General features: G+C 51.2%; 1 protein-coding gene across 2 annotated transcripts in view; it reads right to left on the bottom strand.

Annotated features, from left to right (window-relative positions):
* Positions 1-2,192: 2,192 nt before the first annotated feature.
* RAB6B (RAB6B, member RAS oncogene family) overlaps positions 2,193-18,356 on the bottom strand; it is a 77,243-nt gene continuing 61,079 nt past the window's right edge. For both annotated transcript variants that reach the window (XM_037844650.1, XM_037844652.1), the window contains exons 3-8: positions 16,230-16,283; positions 15,911-16,016; positions 14,456-14,567; positions 12,812-12,905; positions 9,818-9,884; positions 2,193-6,842 (exon numbers count right to left, since the gene is read on the bottom strand). In XM_037844650.1, coding sequence (XP_037700578.1) covers positions 6,778-6,842; positions 9,818-9,884; positions 12,812-12,905; positions 14,456-14,567; positions 15,911-16,016; positions 16,230-16,283 — 498 coding nt within the window. In that variant the 3' untranslated portion in view covers positions 2,193-6,777. The remainder of the gene's footprint in view (positions 6,843-9,817; positions 9,885-12,811; positions 12,906-14,455; positions 14,568-15,910; positions 16,017-16,229; positions 16,284-18,356) is intronic.

Genomic DNA, 18,356 nt, shown 5'->3' with positions numbered 1-18,356 from the left:
AGTGAAGTAAGCAAGCAAGTTACAGAGTTCTCCAAGGATGTGTCATTCTGCTGCTTTTTTCTATACAGCAGTCATTGCATTCTCGTGGGGTTGGCCCAAGACAAGGTCATAGCAATTAGTCTTTGGGAGCCTGGGAAGGGTTTTTGATAGGTCAGGTGTGTTCTCTGCTATGGGGATGTCCTCTTGTGGCCCTAAAGTCATGCAGGGAAAGTAGTTCCATTTCTTCATGATATGGAAGGCAAGTGTGGCCCAAATGGAAAGAGATGTCAAGGCCATGAGGACAGGCAGATTAGGCATGACCGTAAGTCATGTATGAGACAGTGTGAGATACCTCCTTAGAAATATGGTAGGCATCTAGGCCACCTCTTCTGTATTTGGGTACCAAGACCTGCTCTCAGAAAAGCTGCCATATGCTCTGAATGCCCAAATTCTCTGCTTAAAGGAGGGGTGCAGGCTGTGGTGAGATGCAGTTTATGGAGGGGCAGCTGCAGTGAATAAGCAATGGGCACCCCACTGGTAAATACTGTGGTTCTGGAAAGGAATCTTCTAGTGGGTGTGGAGCGTACATGCAGAACAGGAGGGATATAGGCACCAGCAGTACTGTCCCTTATTCTGGCTCACCCAAGCTCCTTTTCAGAGTTTCAGGGCTTGGCAGCCTCTCTGCTGCTGGGAACGTGACAAACATTGGGTCCTAGTTCCTGACAATGGCTGCTATTGGTGAGGAGTGTCTCGGGTCTGTCCCATATCTTCCCATGGCTTCTGTATCAGTGCCTCCTGGGAGTACAGTGCTCCCCTGTGGTCTTGGTATGTGTGAAGTACTTTGCCATGTTTTGTTTGAGATCATTTTGTTTCTGCTATAATATGCTGCTGGCTTTTTTTTTTTTTAAGTGTGGGTTTAGCAAAGGATTTGCAAAACTCCCTTGTTCCTTGGGTGGCAAAGCAGAGCTACAGGGATGAGGAAAACCACCCAGAGCATCATACCTTGATGCCACACCATCCAGCTTAGGCAGGACAGTCACAACTCCACAATCTTCACATTGATATCGGGTTAATTCCCAGCAGTGTTTTATGTGGTATTCTTCATCATTAAGGTCTATGAGTCACCCCAGTGTTTCCTTAACTCAGAAGGGAAGGGGTTGCTGGACAGCTGTGAGATTAAACACCGTACCCAGGAAGGTTATTCACACCCTTTGCTGTCTGAAATCATGGTGCCCTGAATACCAGTCCTGGGGAATGATGGCTTGTCTTAGAACAGTTTTATCCTGGCTTTAGTCTGGCCCATATAAGTACCTGCACTTTGTTTCTCAGGCCTTTCACCCTTGACATCTATACCTGCTCTAGCTCACGTCTTACATCTGGCAGCCTGAAAAAGCAAGGCTTAGTAGGCAAGGGCATCTACTTCCAGTTCCTCATAATCAGAGATGGCGTCCTTGAGATGGCAGATTGGAGGCTGTACCAGAACCCTTAGGAACTAAAGACAAAAGGTAGTTTGTGAAATTGGGCTTGAAGAAGAATGAGACCTGGTGAACTTGGCCTATTCCACAGCCCCAGGAAGTTAAGTTTCTTATCCAATCAGCATTTCTCAGGCCAGGGCAATTCTGTCCCTAACATGGACCTTTGTGTCCTCTTTGGATGGGTACCAGAACTTCCCTGGTCTTCAGGGCGTCTTTTTATCTGGAAATGACTGAAGCCTGAAGAATACTCAAATGTTCCCTGATTGGTGTGGGGTGAGGTTGGTGTGGTGGGGTGGGTGTATGTGGCAACTTGGTGCTACCTGAACGGTGATTATGGTTCACCTTAAATACTTGCCTTTAAATGGCTTTCTAGAAATTACAGAAAGGAAGGTGGTTCAGTCACTGCAATCACCCTTCATAACCCCCAGGCATGGCAAGTACAGAGCAGGATGATGGAAAATAGCACACATCTCTGTCTCCCTTTCCATCAGCCTTTAGGTGGAATGGAGATTATGGAAGGGAGCGGGGATCCTGTCTCATCAGTGTCCTACCTTTCTTGTTTCAGAGCTGGTGGAGAATCCAGTTGAGTAGGAGGAAGAGGCAAAGAGCTTTGGGAGGTAGACCTGTGACCACCCAGACACAGAAAAGGAGGGTCTTCCTGGAGCATGCACTTGAAATCTGTTTCTGAACCACCCATACGTGATTGCACCACTTAGAAACATCAGACAAGAGGCTTTGTGGTGAGAATTAGGACAGTTTATTGTTTGACCAACATGCTGAGTCTTTTCCACGTTTTACACAGTTTCATGTAAAGTCAGTATGGCCGCTTATGCCTTTTGAGCCAGTAAGAGATGGAGATGCCACCCTCTGTGCTCCTCACGGCCAGTCACTCTATGGGGGTGGGTGAGGGGACAGGAAGGGGAGAAGTTGACATATATCATGAGACGCAGGCTGGCCTTCAGTGCTATGGAGGTTTCCCACCTCCTGAAGGAACCATCCAAACCCCCATTGTAAGGTTTCCCTGATAAACCATACCCTGCTGGGAGTGCCAACCAGATAGGGGTCTGGAGTCCAGGGAGTTTGCACATTGAGATCCCAAGGTTTGGGAATTCCCAAATAGTTCATTTCAAACAAAAATTTTATTAGCATGTCCTGGTCTGCATGAGTGCCCAAGACAATCAGATTGGACTTGGGGACTGGACTTTCTTTGCAGTGGAGGAGCCCAAAATTCACTGGATTCTCTCCCAGCTCACACAGATGCACTGGGAAGAATCTTACACCCTAACCACAGAGTAGAGATGGTCTGAGGAATACATGTATGCACAGCGGTCCTTTATGTGTAAGTATACAGGTCACATTTGTACACATGGATCGGCAATGGACGAAGAATGGAAACACCTTGGTTCTGATCACTCTTTACTTTTCAGGTAATTGACCTTTCTCTATCTTGGTTTTCCTGCCTGGGAATCAGGAAGAATGATAAGACCTTTGCCTCACACTGCTGTAGCAAGGTGACAGTGCCTTACTACTCTGGGAAGAGGTAGTTTGGAAACTGATGTACATTAACAGTTCTGCCTTGGTCAGTATACACAGACATGCAGCTGTTTGGCCGCCCTTTGTGGGACTCAGATAGGCCTTACAGGCCTAGGCTACCTGTTCTCATGTCCTGACATCCTCACCTGCCCTCTGCCTTGTGAAGGAATGAGGCTGCTCTACCTAGAGGACACCGAAGCCAGCAGTGCCATCCCTTTTTTGTCACAGTTGGTACTGGAGGGCAGGGGGCTCCTAGCATGGCTAGCCACCAGGAGAATGGAGATGTTGGGCTTCAGATGTGGCTGCACTGGTAGCTTTCACCACACTTCAGTCCTCATTTTGTGCACCTAAGACACTCAAACTGCTCTGGCCATTGCTCTTTGGACCCGGGAACATTTCAGAATGTTTGAGGATGATGTGAGAAAGACAGTGGCAATAGTGACAGCAGGAAAGCCTGTGCCTAAAGGAACCATTGCTTATGATCAGTTGCCAAGCAGGCTAACCTTAGACTACACAACTGCAGTTCTAGTCCTCAAGAAACTGAATTCTCTCCTTTTTGGCATGTGTGTGCCTGAATATAAATATTCTGCCTGCTTTTTGCATCTTAACGCTCAATTTTTCTGGTGCCTGCAGAATAGCAGTTTTACTGACAGGTTTTCCTCAATGTCCCTAAAGAAAATCAGAGAGAGCCAAAAGAAGATGACCCTGACCATCTTCTGACCCTGACCAGTTCAGACGAAGTCCTTAAGGTGACGGCCTGCATTGCTGACTGAACTGAGATCATATCCTAAAAGGCATCACCTGCTTTGCTCTCTGCTAGCCCATCTAAATTAAACAAAGGTAGATACTTTCACTGGGGATGCTGAGGCAAGTTCATAACATCGTCAAGGAAACCCGATCATTGTATTATTGACCCTTAACTCTGAGTCAAGAGCCTACCTATAAACGAGCACAATGATGCCACCTGCCCATGACAAGAGACAAGGAACTAATGCACTTCTGTGAAAGAGGTCTGGCTGCCTTAGTGGACCCCAGGAAATGAGGCAGGGAAGCCAGTCCCAAGGAAAGGAGAGGGTCCTGCAATGGCATGGAACTATACTAACATGGAAGGACAACAGGAGGTGACTGCCCTTCCCTTCAGAGGCCCACTGGGCTGGGGAGAGCCTGGAAGCAAGAGAGACAATGATGTGTACACGCTAGGAAGGGTAGGGCTCGCTAAGGCCACATCAAGCCAAAGGACATCTAATATGTCCTTTACTGCTCCTTGAGGGCTGTGATGGAAAAAACAGTCCATGATGCCTTGGATGTGGACATAACAAGAGAAGGGAACCGAGTTTCTACTTCATTTACAGAAAAGTTTTAAGAAGAGCTACTCTTTAGTGCCAAGAAAATAAAAATCCACCATATATTCATTCCCTACACCCAGTGCAGATGCCTATGAGTGGGGCTGTCCCAAGGCCACAAGCAACGGCCCTGCCAACAAAGCTGTGCATTGTGACATGGACTCCAGTAAATTCTCACGAGGTAAGTAAGCACTCTTCCAACAAGCACCACTTGGGGGTGTGCCCGTGGTGGGGGGATACTGGCCCACACAGGCACACACACCCATGCATAAAAGTACACATATATATAGAGAGAGATGGTGGATATTCCCATGGGCTATTTTTTGCCTCTAGTTTAACACATCTATGCATTATTTTATTGATGGCAAGACAATCACAAGTTATTTGACAATATTAAGTATTTCTTATTTGAACACATTGCAGTACTTTTGAATTTCCAAAACTGTTATCACAATGCAAGTTCCAACTTGAGAGCAGGAAAAACAAAAATATACATTGAGCACATGTATTTCTGTGTGAGAATGTGTTTGTGGAAAGTGTATACACAAGTCTATCTCTATATATAATTATGTACACACATATAAAAATTAAACACATGACACTTGAATTACGTTCTTACATTGGTCTTTGCCTCCTGGAAGAGGAGCTCAGTGGGAATCCTGTTTCCTCTCTTCTTCACCTGAAGGTAAATTCCTCTCTCAAGATCAGCTAGATCAGCTATGACACACAGTTTCCTAGGCTGACGTGTGGCAGATCCACCAGACAAATACCAGTAAGTCTTGCCAGTGTCTGCCACACTTACTGGCCACCATTTTGGATTAGTTTCTGAGAAGTCCCAAAATTCAGTTCAGTAACCTTGCTGGGGCCCCGCCTTGGGGAATTCACCACCCACTATACCCCAGACCCTAGCCTGTCTATGACATGCCCATCAGCAGTCTGGAGGAAGAGCCAAAACGAGTTGATTGTTTTGGCCAGAGTTGCTGCCCACTGCCTAGCTCTGCATAGGCACAGGGTTGTTAGGATGGATCTATTTGGAATGTTGGCCAAGTGGGTACCATCACTTAGTGAGGAGACCAAGTTCTCTTCAGAGATTTTACAGGTCCTCAAGACTGAGCCCTTCTCAGAATGAGTCAAAAATGGCAAGGATGGCTCTCTGGGGGCAGGGTCACACCTCAGCCATACCTTCACGCAAACACAGTGCTGCTACAACATCCACAAAGTATGTGCACAAAGATTTCAACTGTATCATGCCAGTGGGGCAGAAAAACACCAAAAAACTGACTTTTCCAGAACAGTGCTCAACAATATTACAACCAAGGATCTGAGAACATATACTTTCAAGGCAGAAGTTCCGCAGACAACTCCCCCCCCCTCCCCAGTCACAGCCAGACTAAAACCATGTGGTACAGGCTCCCACTTCCCTGACATCCCAGCTCAGGAGGAGGGCTTCAGGGTGATATACCACCATCACACGCTGAGTTTCTTCTTGCCCTTTCCTTGAATTTGACCCAGATCTGTGTGCTGATAGGTGGGCGGATTGGTTAAAACATTTTCAGAACTCCACATTGCACCCCAGTCGATAAAACGCACTTCGCCACAGCCTGCATTTGCCAACTGCACCCCATCCTTCCAATGACCTCTTGCTCTGTAAATCACTAGGAGGCCCACAGAGAACTCAAGGTTGCCTATAGCAAGTACCTACCACCTCCCTCAAGGTTTTTGAGGGAAGAGAAAGGAGAAAGAGGAGGCGTTCCCTCAGGGCCTGCTGCTGGGCTCCCTGCAGTCCACAAGGCCTTAATTTTAGCTAGGGCCGTGGCTGGGTCCCACTCTGACCAAAGGAGAAGTAGAGTCAGAGCTGCCTCTTCAGAGGCTGTTTTGTTCAACCAATGTTTGATTTTAACCTGAACAGTGGGGCCTGGTTGGTCTGGGCCTCATGGCTCAGGACTGGAGCCTAATTAAGTTGCCCAATGAATTGTTTCAATTTCTTGGGCTGGAGGTGGGAGGAGGGCACAGGTGATGAACAGTTCAGAGAGGACAGGAAGGAGTTGGTGTGTGGAAAGGGTTCTCTGTAAGTTTACAAATATACAAAAACAAAAAGCACGTCTTTCAAATAAAAATGACTACATTTTTATCTGGCAAAAAGTTGTATACACATGATTTAAATTTTTTTTTTTTAAATTTTAACAGTTTTTGGCAATCTTAATAAAGTACAATATATTACAACCAAACCAAAAAATAGTTGTTTAAGTAACAGCTGTTAAGAGTGACATGATCCCTGATGCCCAGCCTCCCTCCCCACCCCACCCTACTCCTAGAGACAGAGAGAAAAGAAAAATCCTCCCATCTTGATAAACTCATTTCTCACCCCCTTAGGAAGCTAACCAATAGGAAGCGTGTAACACAACAAGCGAGTAGTGTCAAAGGAAGCCAGCTGGTCAGGCTCTGCATTAGCAGGAGCAGCCACCCTCGCTGGCCGGGGGCTCCTGGGGCTTGTCCAGCTTGATGTCGATCACTGCGAGGGGCTGAGCTAAGGAAGACGACTCATGGAGAAGTTGCCACCTCAGCTCACGGCCCTGTGCACCCTTCAGCTGTCCTGCACACAACCCTGCTATGGCTGTGGCCGCACTGTCCCTCAGCAAACACCCAGGGGCTTGGCTCTTTGGCCCCATGAGGAAGAGGCAGAATCACCAGATCCCGCCTTCTTCCACACTGCCCCCCACCCCCTACCCCTCACCAGTCTAACCCAAAGGCTGTGGGATCACCATCGGTACACAGGCTAGAGTCCCTTTCTCAGCAGCCTGCCTTGGTGGCAGGTGCGCAAGGCTCCCAGCCCTACCCTAAAGGGCACTGGAGTCAGAGCCGCTGGGGTGGGCAGAAATTCTGGTTACACTCCGAGTCCTCACAGCTTGAAGCATGCGGACCCTGCCCTAGTCAGCGGCAGGGACACCTATCCCTCAAAGTCGGAATGTCGCTTGTATCCTGAGGGGCCTGTTATGAGAGGCCACCTCCACGGGAACTGCCCGAGCCCAGCCACCCTCTCCAGCCCTTTCCCTTGGTACCCTCAGGGGGTCTGGGCGGAGAAGCACCTGTCAGAGCCAAGAGAAGAGCAGGTTCAGGATGCTCAGCGGGGGCGGCTGTTCCCTCCGTTCCCACCAGGTTGAAAAACACTACTTCAATCATCTGAGATTTTAGCCTTGCTTCAAGCCAGACCTTCTGATTACATCTGAGGCACAGGGCCTTGGGAACCTCACAGAATTACTCTTCCTGGGCCAGGTCTGAGCCGAGAGAGCCAGAGCCAACAATTCATGGTCTATACATTATCCGAAAGCCGTGTTTCCGTGTGGCTGCTAATGTTGTTGAAGACAACTGTGAACATGACCTCTAAGTACACATTTTCAGAAAGCCTGGATCTGAACTGGAAGTAAATGGGACAGCCAGCGCCAGCCCAGGCTGAACCAGTGTGTGGCTGCCTCCGCCTGGTCACTGCGGGGATGTCTGGGGTGTTCAGGCTGCTCCAGCACCCACCCGGCAGGAAGCCTCCGTCAGCTGGCTCCTGGGCAATCTGAGAGGATAGGGGGCATCTGCTCTGCCAGGGACCCCACAGCCGGAAGGATCCCTGTGTGGTCTGCTTGCTATCTGCCCTGACTCCCCAAAGGCCGCTGCAGCTAGGTAAGACGCTAGGCACACCAGGATGAGAGCACATAAATGGTCACCCTGGACTCTGAGCTTGACTGTGGGCCTAGCAGAGTTCTCCACAGTGGGCCACTCTGGAGAGAATGTGAATGAAAAGGTTGCTACTCAGACATGGCCTCCTCCACCACCTCCTCCGCCCACCCCCGGGCAGTCTGCTAAGCCTCCGGCCCTGGCAGGATCAGGAGCAGACTGCCCGCCATGGATTCCCTCATTTGCAGGTACAGCAGGGAACATGCCCTTCTTTCTTGCCCCTTCTACACTCCCTGGGTCCTGCTCTTATCCCTGCCCTCCAGGTTGACTCCTATATGCTCCCGGCATCTTGAAGGAGCTCCACATGATGGCGACACCAGGGGCAGAAAGGACGGGAGCCCAGTTCTGCAACGGAAAGCTGCAAGCCTCTGAGCCTCGGCTTCCTCATCTATAACAGAGCTCCAAACAGGACGCCCTCCTCAGACCCAATCCTCTTGGGCTGTGTGCCTCCTCTGGGGCCATACAGACCACGGGACTGCTGGTGGCACCTGCTCCTACCTAGGTAAACCTTCCTAATCCATCCTGGGGGAGGGAGGTTCTCGAGTCTGCTCTGAGAGCTCCTGGAGGAGGGCCCGAGAAGGCCCAGCTTCCCCGACAGCCTCTCCCAGGCTTCCCCTTGCTGTAGCCACGACATTCCCAATGTCTGCCCTGACCCTGACTCCCCACCTTGGTATGAGAATGTATGACGTGGAGAGGGAGGGGGATGGAGAGGTATGAAATCCTCTCCTCTTGGCTTCCCATGTTAAACTATCCCTGTTTCTCTGGCTTTGACCCTCATCAGCCTGATGCTGCCCTTCGACCCCCTCCATGGCCCTTCTCCGATCTGTCATGGGTGCTATCTTGGAAGCCTGTGGAGAGGGGTGGCAGGATGCTGGGGAGCTGCCTTGTGGGGACATGCTGCATTCTGAAGGACATGGGCCAGGCATGGGAGTGACCATCTCTGGGGGCTGATGCAGACAGGGATGCTAACCGCTCGTCTCTTGGCAGCCTAGGTGGGCCCTGCTCCCACCTAATAAAACAGTTGGAACCTGTTCCTCTCCAATGCCCTTTGAGGGACAGTGTCTAGGAATAGAATAAGATGGATGTGGAGAAAGCTAGTCATTTACATGCTGTGTGACACTGGGCAAATAACACTACCTCTCTTGAGCCTCAATTTCAGTTTCTGGGGGCTGCCTCAGGGTTGGGTTGGACTATGAGTGGCATGGAGACCCTGTTCCACAGCGCAGTGGGGTGCACAGGGGTTGGAACAGGGACAGTCAGGGCACGGAAGGAGGCATCTGTTGGAGGAGGCATGTCTTGTAGACAGCAGTTTGAAATATGCAGAAATCATATCCTCAGTGTATAGCAACTTGCACTATAGTAGAGATTCTACTTGTATTCATGAAATACAAATCAATGTTCATTGTAAAGAAGGGCAGAGAGCTACTATTTCTCATTGCCCACTCCCCACCATCACTCTGTGCACATCCCTTTGGTATCCCACGCTGTTTTGGAAGTAGGTGCATAAATGGATAAAACTAACAGATGGTTAGAGCTGGATGGGGACTCAGAGACCCTGGAGTCCAGCTTTATCCCCACTGAGAGGAGACCATGGGGCCCAAAGAGGAAGGGGCTGCCCCCAGCCACCCCTGTAAGTCCAGGGAAGGCTGGGCTGGGGAGCAGGGCAGGGTCTGTCCACTGTACTAAAATACCAAGTGAACAAATCAATGGAGAAAAGTCTTCTCCAGTATACCTTTTCACTCACTTGTTGAAGGAAAAGGATACTCCCTTCTTTGCTTTTCTCCTGGACATTCTCCATTCCAGGCAGAGCAGATGCCACACGTCGGAAGAGCTGGAGAAGGGGAGACGCAGTTTGAGCCCTGTCCCTACCCTCCTCCTCTTTCCCCCTTGTGCCCCCTGCTCTGCCTCACCTCTTCTCATCCTGGCCCTGGGGCCTTACTCTCCTGGCTGCCCACTGACTGTGCTCTCAAGGGTGGGGGTGCACCTAACTCCTCTTCCCCAAACCCCCAACGTCTCCCAGCGTTAGGCCTTGGCAGGTCTCAGTATATGTTTGTGGAAGGAAGACAGGCTGGCCACAGGGTCAAGAGGGGCTGAGCACAGGCCACAGCAGTGACCACAAGGGACTTACTCCAGTGCAGAAAGTAATCTAGGCCCTGGAGAGACTGGCCCTCCGGTGAGCTTCTGCCCCACTGCCTGCGCGGGCACGAGGTATGGGGAACCGGCTTTTGACCTGCGCTCAAGACGAATGGCCCTCATCTCAGGGAGTTCTGTGCGTCCACAGGCATTGAGGCAGCCGGCTCCTGGGAGCCAGGGCCAAACAGTCACAGTGGTGAGTCTTTTCAGAGGTGCGAGGGATGTGGGAGCGTGAACGTGATGTATCGGTATTGGCTGTATGTGTATGTGTGAGTATGCAGTGGCAGTGTGCATTGTGTTGCGTGTAGGTGTGTGTGTCTGTGTGTATGTTTTGTCTGTAGGGTCGAGTACAGAATGTGTGTGTGCCATGTTTGTGTAAGCATATGGAAGAAGTGTTTCTGTGCATGTGAATTTGTGCAAGTGGGTGGGGTGTGAGTGTGTGGAGTGTGGGTGTATGTGTGTGTTGGGACAGGGAGGACGGGCATGGGGTGGGGTGTCAGATGCGGTGCTGGCAGAGGTAGGAGGTGACAATGAATACCAGGCAGCACCAAAACATTCCGAACTTGTTCCCTTCTCTCCCCAGACACCAGTTGCAAGAAGTCAGTGGGCTCCGGGCTTATGGACAGGAAGTCGCCGGTGGGTCCAGCAGGGCGTGAGGACCCACGCAGTGGCTGCAGAGTGGGCCCCGTGTGACATCAGGCAGAGGTGGGGACAGTGTGCTGGGCAGGGAAGGGTGCAGAGGGCCTGGGGTGCTGCTGGGGGCTTCCCTGCTGCCTAGCCCTGGGAGCCTCACTCTGCTTGTTTGACTCTCAAAACGGTCACAGCCCTCAGCCAATGGCCAAACTACCAACTAGAAGGAAGCTCCTGGGGACGGGCGTGGCTCTCTGTGAGCAGACACGATCACCTTTAGAGTCCAGGAATCTGCATGGCATGGAGACTCCTCTGAACTACCATAGTTTGAACAGATCACATTTAACTACTGCTCAAACTGTCCCCTGGGTTCCAGAACATTCTAGGGACTGGGGGTATTGGCATCTCCCTGACCCTGGGGCAGATGCTACCTGCTCATGGACCACCTGTACTTTCTCTGACTTTTCACCAAGACCCCAAGAGCAGCAGCCCGGTCTCCCTTGCCTGCTTCCAGGGATGTGTAGCTGCCTCCTCTAAGACACCACCCCTTTGAGACAGCCTCAGCCCTACAGCAAAGGAGGTGGGGAAGAGGGTGGGTATGAATGGAGCCATGTCAGGCTCACTCCAATCGTGGAGGGCCCTGAGCCCCGGGACCTTAGGGACCTCCCCAGTGACACATGGAGCCCCTCAGGGAACCCTGGGATTGCCCTTGGCTGCTGCCCCTCTCTTTCCGTCTCCTCTGCCACCCAGCACTCCTCCAGCCTGACATGAGGAGAATCATCACTGAGTCCAGGAAGTCAAGACCATCTGAGCAGCCGAACGGGCAGCTCGTCTAGGGTTCCCAGGCACTGTGGGGGTGGACAGACAGAAGTGATGGCCCAGCCAAGCTATGCTCGTCACTCAGTGTCCTGACCCCAGGCCACAGGCCTCCCTGCTGCCGCACCTGTGCTCACATTGCCCCCTGGCTGGGAAGGGCCCCCTGCTCACCACCTCTCCACAGAGGCCCTTCTCATCCTGGAAGACAGCAGCTCCTAAGCTTTCTTTAATCCAAGGACCCCTACGGCAGTCCGGTGAAGTCTATGGACTCCTTTTTTTGTAATGTTTTTAAATGTGTGAAATCAATTATATAGGCATTGTGAGAGGAACCAATTAATATTGAAACAGAATATTTACAAGTATTTTAAAATACCAGCTTATGATATAGCAACTTTGAACTTCTTTGAAAAGCATATTGGAAAGTAAGATCTAGCAATAAGTCGGAACTAACTGTGGAGTAGTGATAAGTATGAACAATATTCTGAGAAATCTGCAAAACAACAGATATTGTGAAAATATCTGTGATTCCTCTTGATGATAAAATGAGAGCTGAATGTTGCTGCAGCTTGTTGCCTACGTTCATCATTAAAGAAACTGCTAAAGGCCAGTTAGAGGTTAGTGCAGATGTAATTTTTTCTACTGACCTGCTGAATTCTATTTATGGACTACAAGGGGTCTGAGGTCCCAGGTTAAGCTCTGCTCCAAGGCTTGGCTCTAATTCCATCTCCTCTACAGCTTCTCTGACTATTTTGATTCACGAGGCGTCTCCCTCCTGTGAGCTCCCACTGCTCCGTGAGTGAGCTCCTCTCCAGGCCTGCATCGCCCTCCAGAGCCCCGAGCACTGACCTACACAAGGGCACCCTCAAAGGCTGACTGAATGGAATCTCTTGCACCTCATGTCCAAAATGAGGTAAGAATCTAGGGAAATGCTGTTTCTCTCAGCACATGGAAGGTCACTGGCTGCTGCATATGGTGGCTAATGACAGCCCCTCAGACATGAGGGCTCCCTCCTTCTTGCAGGCCTTACCAGCTCTGGAGGGGAGTTAACAGGTGCCCTGGTGGGCAGCCCCAACCCACCAGTAGCCCCAGGGGGCAAGGCAGGGCCCAGTGTGGCTGACCATGGCCGGACCCCTGCAGGGGCCCCACTGTCCGGCTGTGCTGGGGCCAGCGTGTCCTCACCTGCTTCACATTGTAGCCAGTCTTTGCACTGGTTTCAATGAACATGACGCTCAGTTCTTTGGCACGCTGCTCCCCTTCCTCAATAGTTATCTGCCTGGAGATGAAGGAGAGGGGAGAAAATCAGTTCAGCACAGAAACAGTCCCTGGTAGAGGTGGAGGGAGGAACCTGACACGAGGAAGGAGCAGAACAGGACCCTCTGCCAGCCCCGAGGACATGGCTCCAATCTCAGGGGTCCTTTCCAAGGCTCCAACCAGTCTCTCTAGGAGGAGGGGGCCCAAGGGCACAGCACGATACCAGTGCCTTTCCCTTCTCCTCCTGTAGTATCTCCCCAGCTAGGGAGCAAGCCTCAGAGCAGACCTGGGGTGGGCTGTCCCCAAGCTGCCTTTCCCAACAGTCACCACTGCCAGAGCCTCCCTTTGTAAAGAGCTTTGAGTCCCACGCCGGTTCCTTGGGCTGAACCATCAGTCCCATTCTCCAAATGAGAACACTGAGGTTAAAAGTGACTCCTCCAAAGTCACAAAGCTCGTTAGTGAAGGAGCTGGGATCTGAGCCCACTTTTTTTTTTTTTAATATTCATTTTATTGAGATATATTCACATACACACAGTCATACAAAACAAATCGTACATTTGATTGTTCACAGTACCGTTACATAGTTGTACATTGATCACCAAAATCAATCCCTGACACCTTCATTACCACGCACACACAATAATAATAATAATAATAATTAAAGTGAAAAAGAGTAATTAAAGTAAAAAGAACACTGGGTGCCTTTGTCTGTTTGTTTGTTTGTTTCCTTCTCCCATTTTTCTACTCACCTATCCATAAACTAGACAAAAGGGAGTGTGATCCCCATGGCCCCCCAATCCCATTGTCACCCCTCATAAGCTACATTTTTATACAGTCGTCTTCAATGAGCCCACTTTTGCTCACTTCTAGGACAGGACTCCAATAAAGCAGGATGAAAGTCAGATTATCCCCTAAATGGTCAGTGTGCATTTCAGGAAGCCAAACTGCTTGATTGGAATTTATGGCCTGTTGCTTTATCTGACCACATCATAGGGGACAAGTGGATAAATGTATGTCAATGCAATGTAAATTAGCTCTCCACACTGGAGGGCAGCCACAGAGTAGCCACTTAAGAGAAAGCCTCACACCAGATGCAGGAAGGAACCAGGAGTGGGCCAAGGATGGACGTTCACGCTTCACAGAAATTCTATGCATTCACGCCTGGGGCCTGGAATATTCGCACGTGCGTGCACACACATACACATTACATGTTTACGGGGCGGAGACAAAAAGCACAAGCAGGACTGCTGTGTCTGTGCTGTGGCCATGGCTGGATCCCAGACCACAGACTGCGGGGCCGGGCCAGGTAGTGTACAGATATGCACCCCTACCCCTGGCTCTGCCCGGCAGTGGGAGATGGGGGCTTCAGAGATGAGACACTCATGAGAACAGTGTCCATCATGTGTTCTCAAAGCCCTGGGGCCCCAAGGGCCTTTTCTGCAGGTACAGGGACAGATCAGAAGCCCAGACTTGCCACCCAGGCATCACTGAACTCCTTGATAGGGGGAGCTGCAGGAAATGAAGGCCCGGCCTGGCCTCACCAGCCCCCTGCACCTCTGCACTCGTGCCCACCTCTTGTCGGCCAGGTCCGTCTTGTTGCCCACCAGCATGATGATCACGTCACTGCCCCTCTCTGTCCTGACATCATCAATCCACTTGGAGGTCTGTTGGAAGGAGTTGAGATCTGGCAGCAGAACATGGAGACAAAACTAGCAGTGAGAGCTGGCCCCCAGCAGGAGGGTGAAGGCGGCAAGGGGAAGCGTGAGACCAGGAGCAGGAGGGAGGGTGGACATGTCCCCTCAGATGCCCTGGAGGGATGGAAGCACAGTTCACACACACCAGCTGGTCTAGGTCCTCCAGAGGGAGGCCCACGTGTGTCTGTGGAGCTGCTGCAAATGAACTAGACCCTGCTCTGGATCCCTGGAGAGCCCCTCACACTGCTTAGCTGCCTCTGGGGGACAGGGTCACTCAGGTGGAAGGTCACTATGTCATGATTTACTAAATAGACTCATCATTTTAGGGGCCCACCTGACAGAAGTCACACCTGGCTCTGGGGGCTTAGAGCAGAGCGAGAAATGTGTGCACTGGGCGATAGTGGGGAGGGGGGCGGGCAGAGGAGTTCCCAGCACCCCTAGGGAAGGAGGGGCTTGCACAGCAGCGTCCCCACCAAGGCCTCCATGGAGTGCCACTCAGGGGAGCTTGAGAAAGGCTAGGGAAACCCTCGGGCTCTGCAAGTTAAGAGCAGGGGGAATGGTGGCCCCAGGGCTGGAGCCAGGGGAGCCAGGAGCAGACAAAAGCCCCTTTCTGGGCAGCGCTCTCCTCACTCAGAGCACGTGACTGGCCTCGCAGAGAGGAGCAGTCTCAGGGCACTGCCCACCTCTCCGCCGGCCACATGCCTGAGACGAGGGGAGGCCCTGTCCTGGGAAGTCTGCTTCCCACAGCCTGATTTCTCTTCCCACAGCATCAGGCTGCAAGAACCCAGACCCATGCAGGGCCCAGCTCCCACAGGCACGTGGTGTGCAGGGAGCCGTGGTTAGGGACAGGGGTTGAAAGAGGGGCCAGGCAGAGCCAAGGGCTACAGGCTGGAGCATTCCTTCCCTGGGATGTCAGCGCTGTGGATGGCACCAAGGCTGACTTCCCATCACAGGTGTGACCTGCCTTCTGCCATTCTGACAGACAGACAGATACACACATCATGTGCAAGTTGCTCCATAAGGCCATGTCTAGAATAGGAGGGAATGCTGACCGCTTCCCGGGGTGAGGGAGGGTGAAGAGGGGCAGGAGCAGGGCCAGCCTCGTGAGTATACGCTCACCTCCTCACGCCACCCTTGCCCTGAGCAGAGCCAACCCAGTCCTGTACACGGACATGCCACGCTGTTGCAGGAGGGTAGGGGAAGACAGAAAACACACTGGTGTTCAAAGGCAACTCAGCCCCACCCCAAGCACCTGGCCTCCTGCTTTCTGCGCACAAGCACACACACACGTGCACACACACAGCCCTTCCTCGGGCCCAGGCCCCGCACTCACTTGTGATGTCGTACACCACCACAGCCACCGTGGAGTCCCGGATGTAGCTGGGGATGAGGCTGCGGAAGCGCTCCTGGCCGGCCGTGTCCCAGAGCTGCAGTCGCACCTGTGGCAGACAGGGCAGGGCCGTGGGCAGAGAGATCAGCAGTGCGCACTGAGGTCCCCTTGGTGGGGTGAGAGGTGCAGGGGCCCGGGCCCTGTGACAAGGGCACTGCCAGCTCCAGCCCCCGGCTCTCTCGGTGGTGCCCAGGTGAGGGTCCCAGGTGATGAGCCCGAGGGACCTCTGCCCACCCTCCCAGTTCTAAAACGGGGCACTCACCGTACGATCCTCCAAGTACATGGTTTTTGACAAAAAGTCAATCCCAATGGTTGCCTGTTTGAGAAAAGCACAGAAAGGTCAAAGTTTCAAGGTCTCAGGCAGACACGAAAGCTCAGGGACCCTAGGAATGGCACAGAAAAGGGGAGACCATGGCGGGTCCCACATGGGCCCTGTCCTCTGGTCCCTGCCCCCCCCACCAGTGACCCCTTCTCGTCCCTCTAGGAGGAAGAGGGTTTGAGCTGAGGATGAGGGTGCTTTTTTGGGGGGAGATACCCTTTGGAAAGAGGAGACCTGATTTGGGAAGGGGGTGGAAGAGTGTGGGAAGAGGAGGCTTCCCCAGGAACAAGGCCACTGGACTGTGCATCTCCTGGCCAGCCCCAGGTGAGGGTCCTGAGGGGGCAGGAGCTGCAATGGCTTCCATGCCTGAGCCTGCTTGGCCCCACCTGCCACCCTCTCCTCACAGCCCCGGGACACGGGGTGGGCAGGTGGCGGGGGCATTGTTTGACCGCCCAGAGCAGCGGCTCACAGGGAAGCCCTGCCCACCACCCACTGGTCTTTTCTTCCCAAACCAACGTGCTGGGAGCCAACTGACACTAGCATCTCTGTGCCTCAACTGTGACCCCCTCTGTCCTGGCACCAGGGAGCAGCAGCTGGGGGGACAGGGGTGCAGTCAGCTGTGCAGCCAAATGGCTGGGAACCGCCGCTCACTAGCCACCACGTGACCTTGGGCAGGCCACCTGTACCCGGCATCTGGGAGTAGGAACTAAGAGGCTGTCAGTCTGAGATGGAGATATCACTGCCACGTAATTAATGATAATGAAAAATTAGGCACAACAGGCCATTGGTCAAAGACTATGTGGTACACCCACGTGATGAGGATCCTTGGCAACCATTAAAAATCACATTTGTGAAATATATTTAAGGATTTGGGGAATGGTCATTGAGTGAAAAAAAAAGTAGGTTATAAAACATCATGCATAGTATGATCCCAATTTGATTAGTTAAAATAAATGTAAATATTTTCATATTTTCTTAGACACTGAAGGAGATACACTGAAGCATTAATAGTGCCAGTGTCTGAGTAATGACATGATGGATGATTTTTTTACTTTCTTTATTATACTTTTCTCTATTTTCTACATTTTCTGTAATGCAAATATAATAGTTCTAGAATCAGAAGAGTATTTTGAAAAAAAATAAAGTTTAAAAATAAGTTTAGTTGTATGGAAAATTGTTCAAGAACTTCTGATCACAAAAAACAAAAAATAATTAAAAAAAAAAAAATACAACCAGCGGAAGCCCACAGGAATAGAAGTTGCCACCACGGCTCCAGGAGCCCCAGGCTGACTGCAGGCATGTGCACTTATGTGTGTGCAGACGTGAAAGCATGTGTGTTTACATACTCACATCCCCACTCATTTCACAAAGAATTTAAAGTGGCTGAATCCGCCTGGAAGCTTGCTTTAATGCAAAGATACGGAGTGTCAAGGAATGTACAATTTTAGAACATGAATGCTAGACAAACACCTTGGGCACAATTCAATCCAAATCCCATGCTTTGGAGATGAAAGAACAGACCAGGGAAGTTAAAGGCTATGCCTAGTGTGACTTGGCCAGGCAATGCCAGAGTGGGAAGGATAAGTGCTAAAACCATGGCAGAACACGGGCTCTTTCTACACCAGCCTTGCACACCTGTTCTGCATGGTGTAGCCACCAAGCAACAAGTCTGGAACTGACAAGTGGCTTGTGGACTCAGCCTTGTTGCTTAATTGTCACACAATGTTCATCAGCATATGTTAGACTACAGTCCTTGTCTTCTGATCTTCTTGAAGAGAAATGTAAAGAATGGGAAGAACTCTCTCAACTCATTAGTACTCAATGGGCTCCCTGGGAAGTGCCAAGCTCCTTCTGTAGGATGCCCCTCAAACTAAAACCAGATGTGTGAGCTCAGGATTGGTGGCAGGGACTGTCACTTGTCTCCCAAAATGTAGTCTTCCTTTCTGCAGTAATAGGACTCCAGATGTGTACATGGACTCATGACTGCCCCAAATAAAGATTATATTTCCCAACTTCCCTTGCAGCTGGGTGGCTTGGTTCTGGCCAGTGGGATGGTAAGGTGATGTATGG

The sequence above is a fragment of the Choloepus didactylus genome, chromosome 1 (genome assembly GCF_015220235.1).
Source record: "Choloepus didactylus isolate mChoDid1 chromosome 1, mChoDid1.pri, whole genome shotgun sequence".
NCBI classification, from domain to species: Eukaryota; Metazoa; Chordata; class Mammalia; order Pilosa; family Megalonychidae; genus Choloepus; species Choloepus didactylus.
This window is presented reverse-complemented; position numbering and strand designations above follow the sequence as displayed.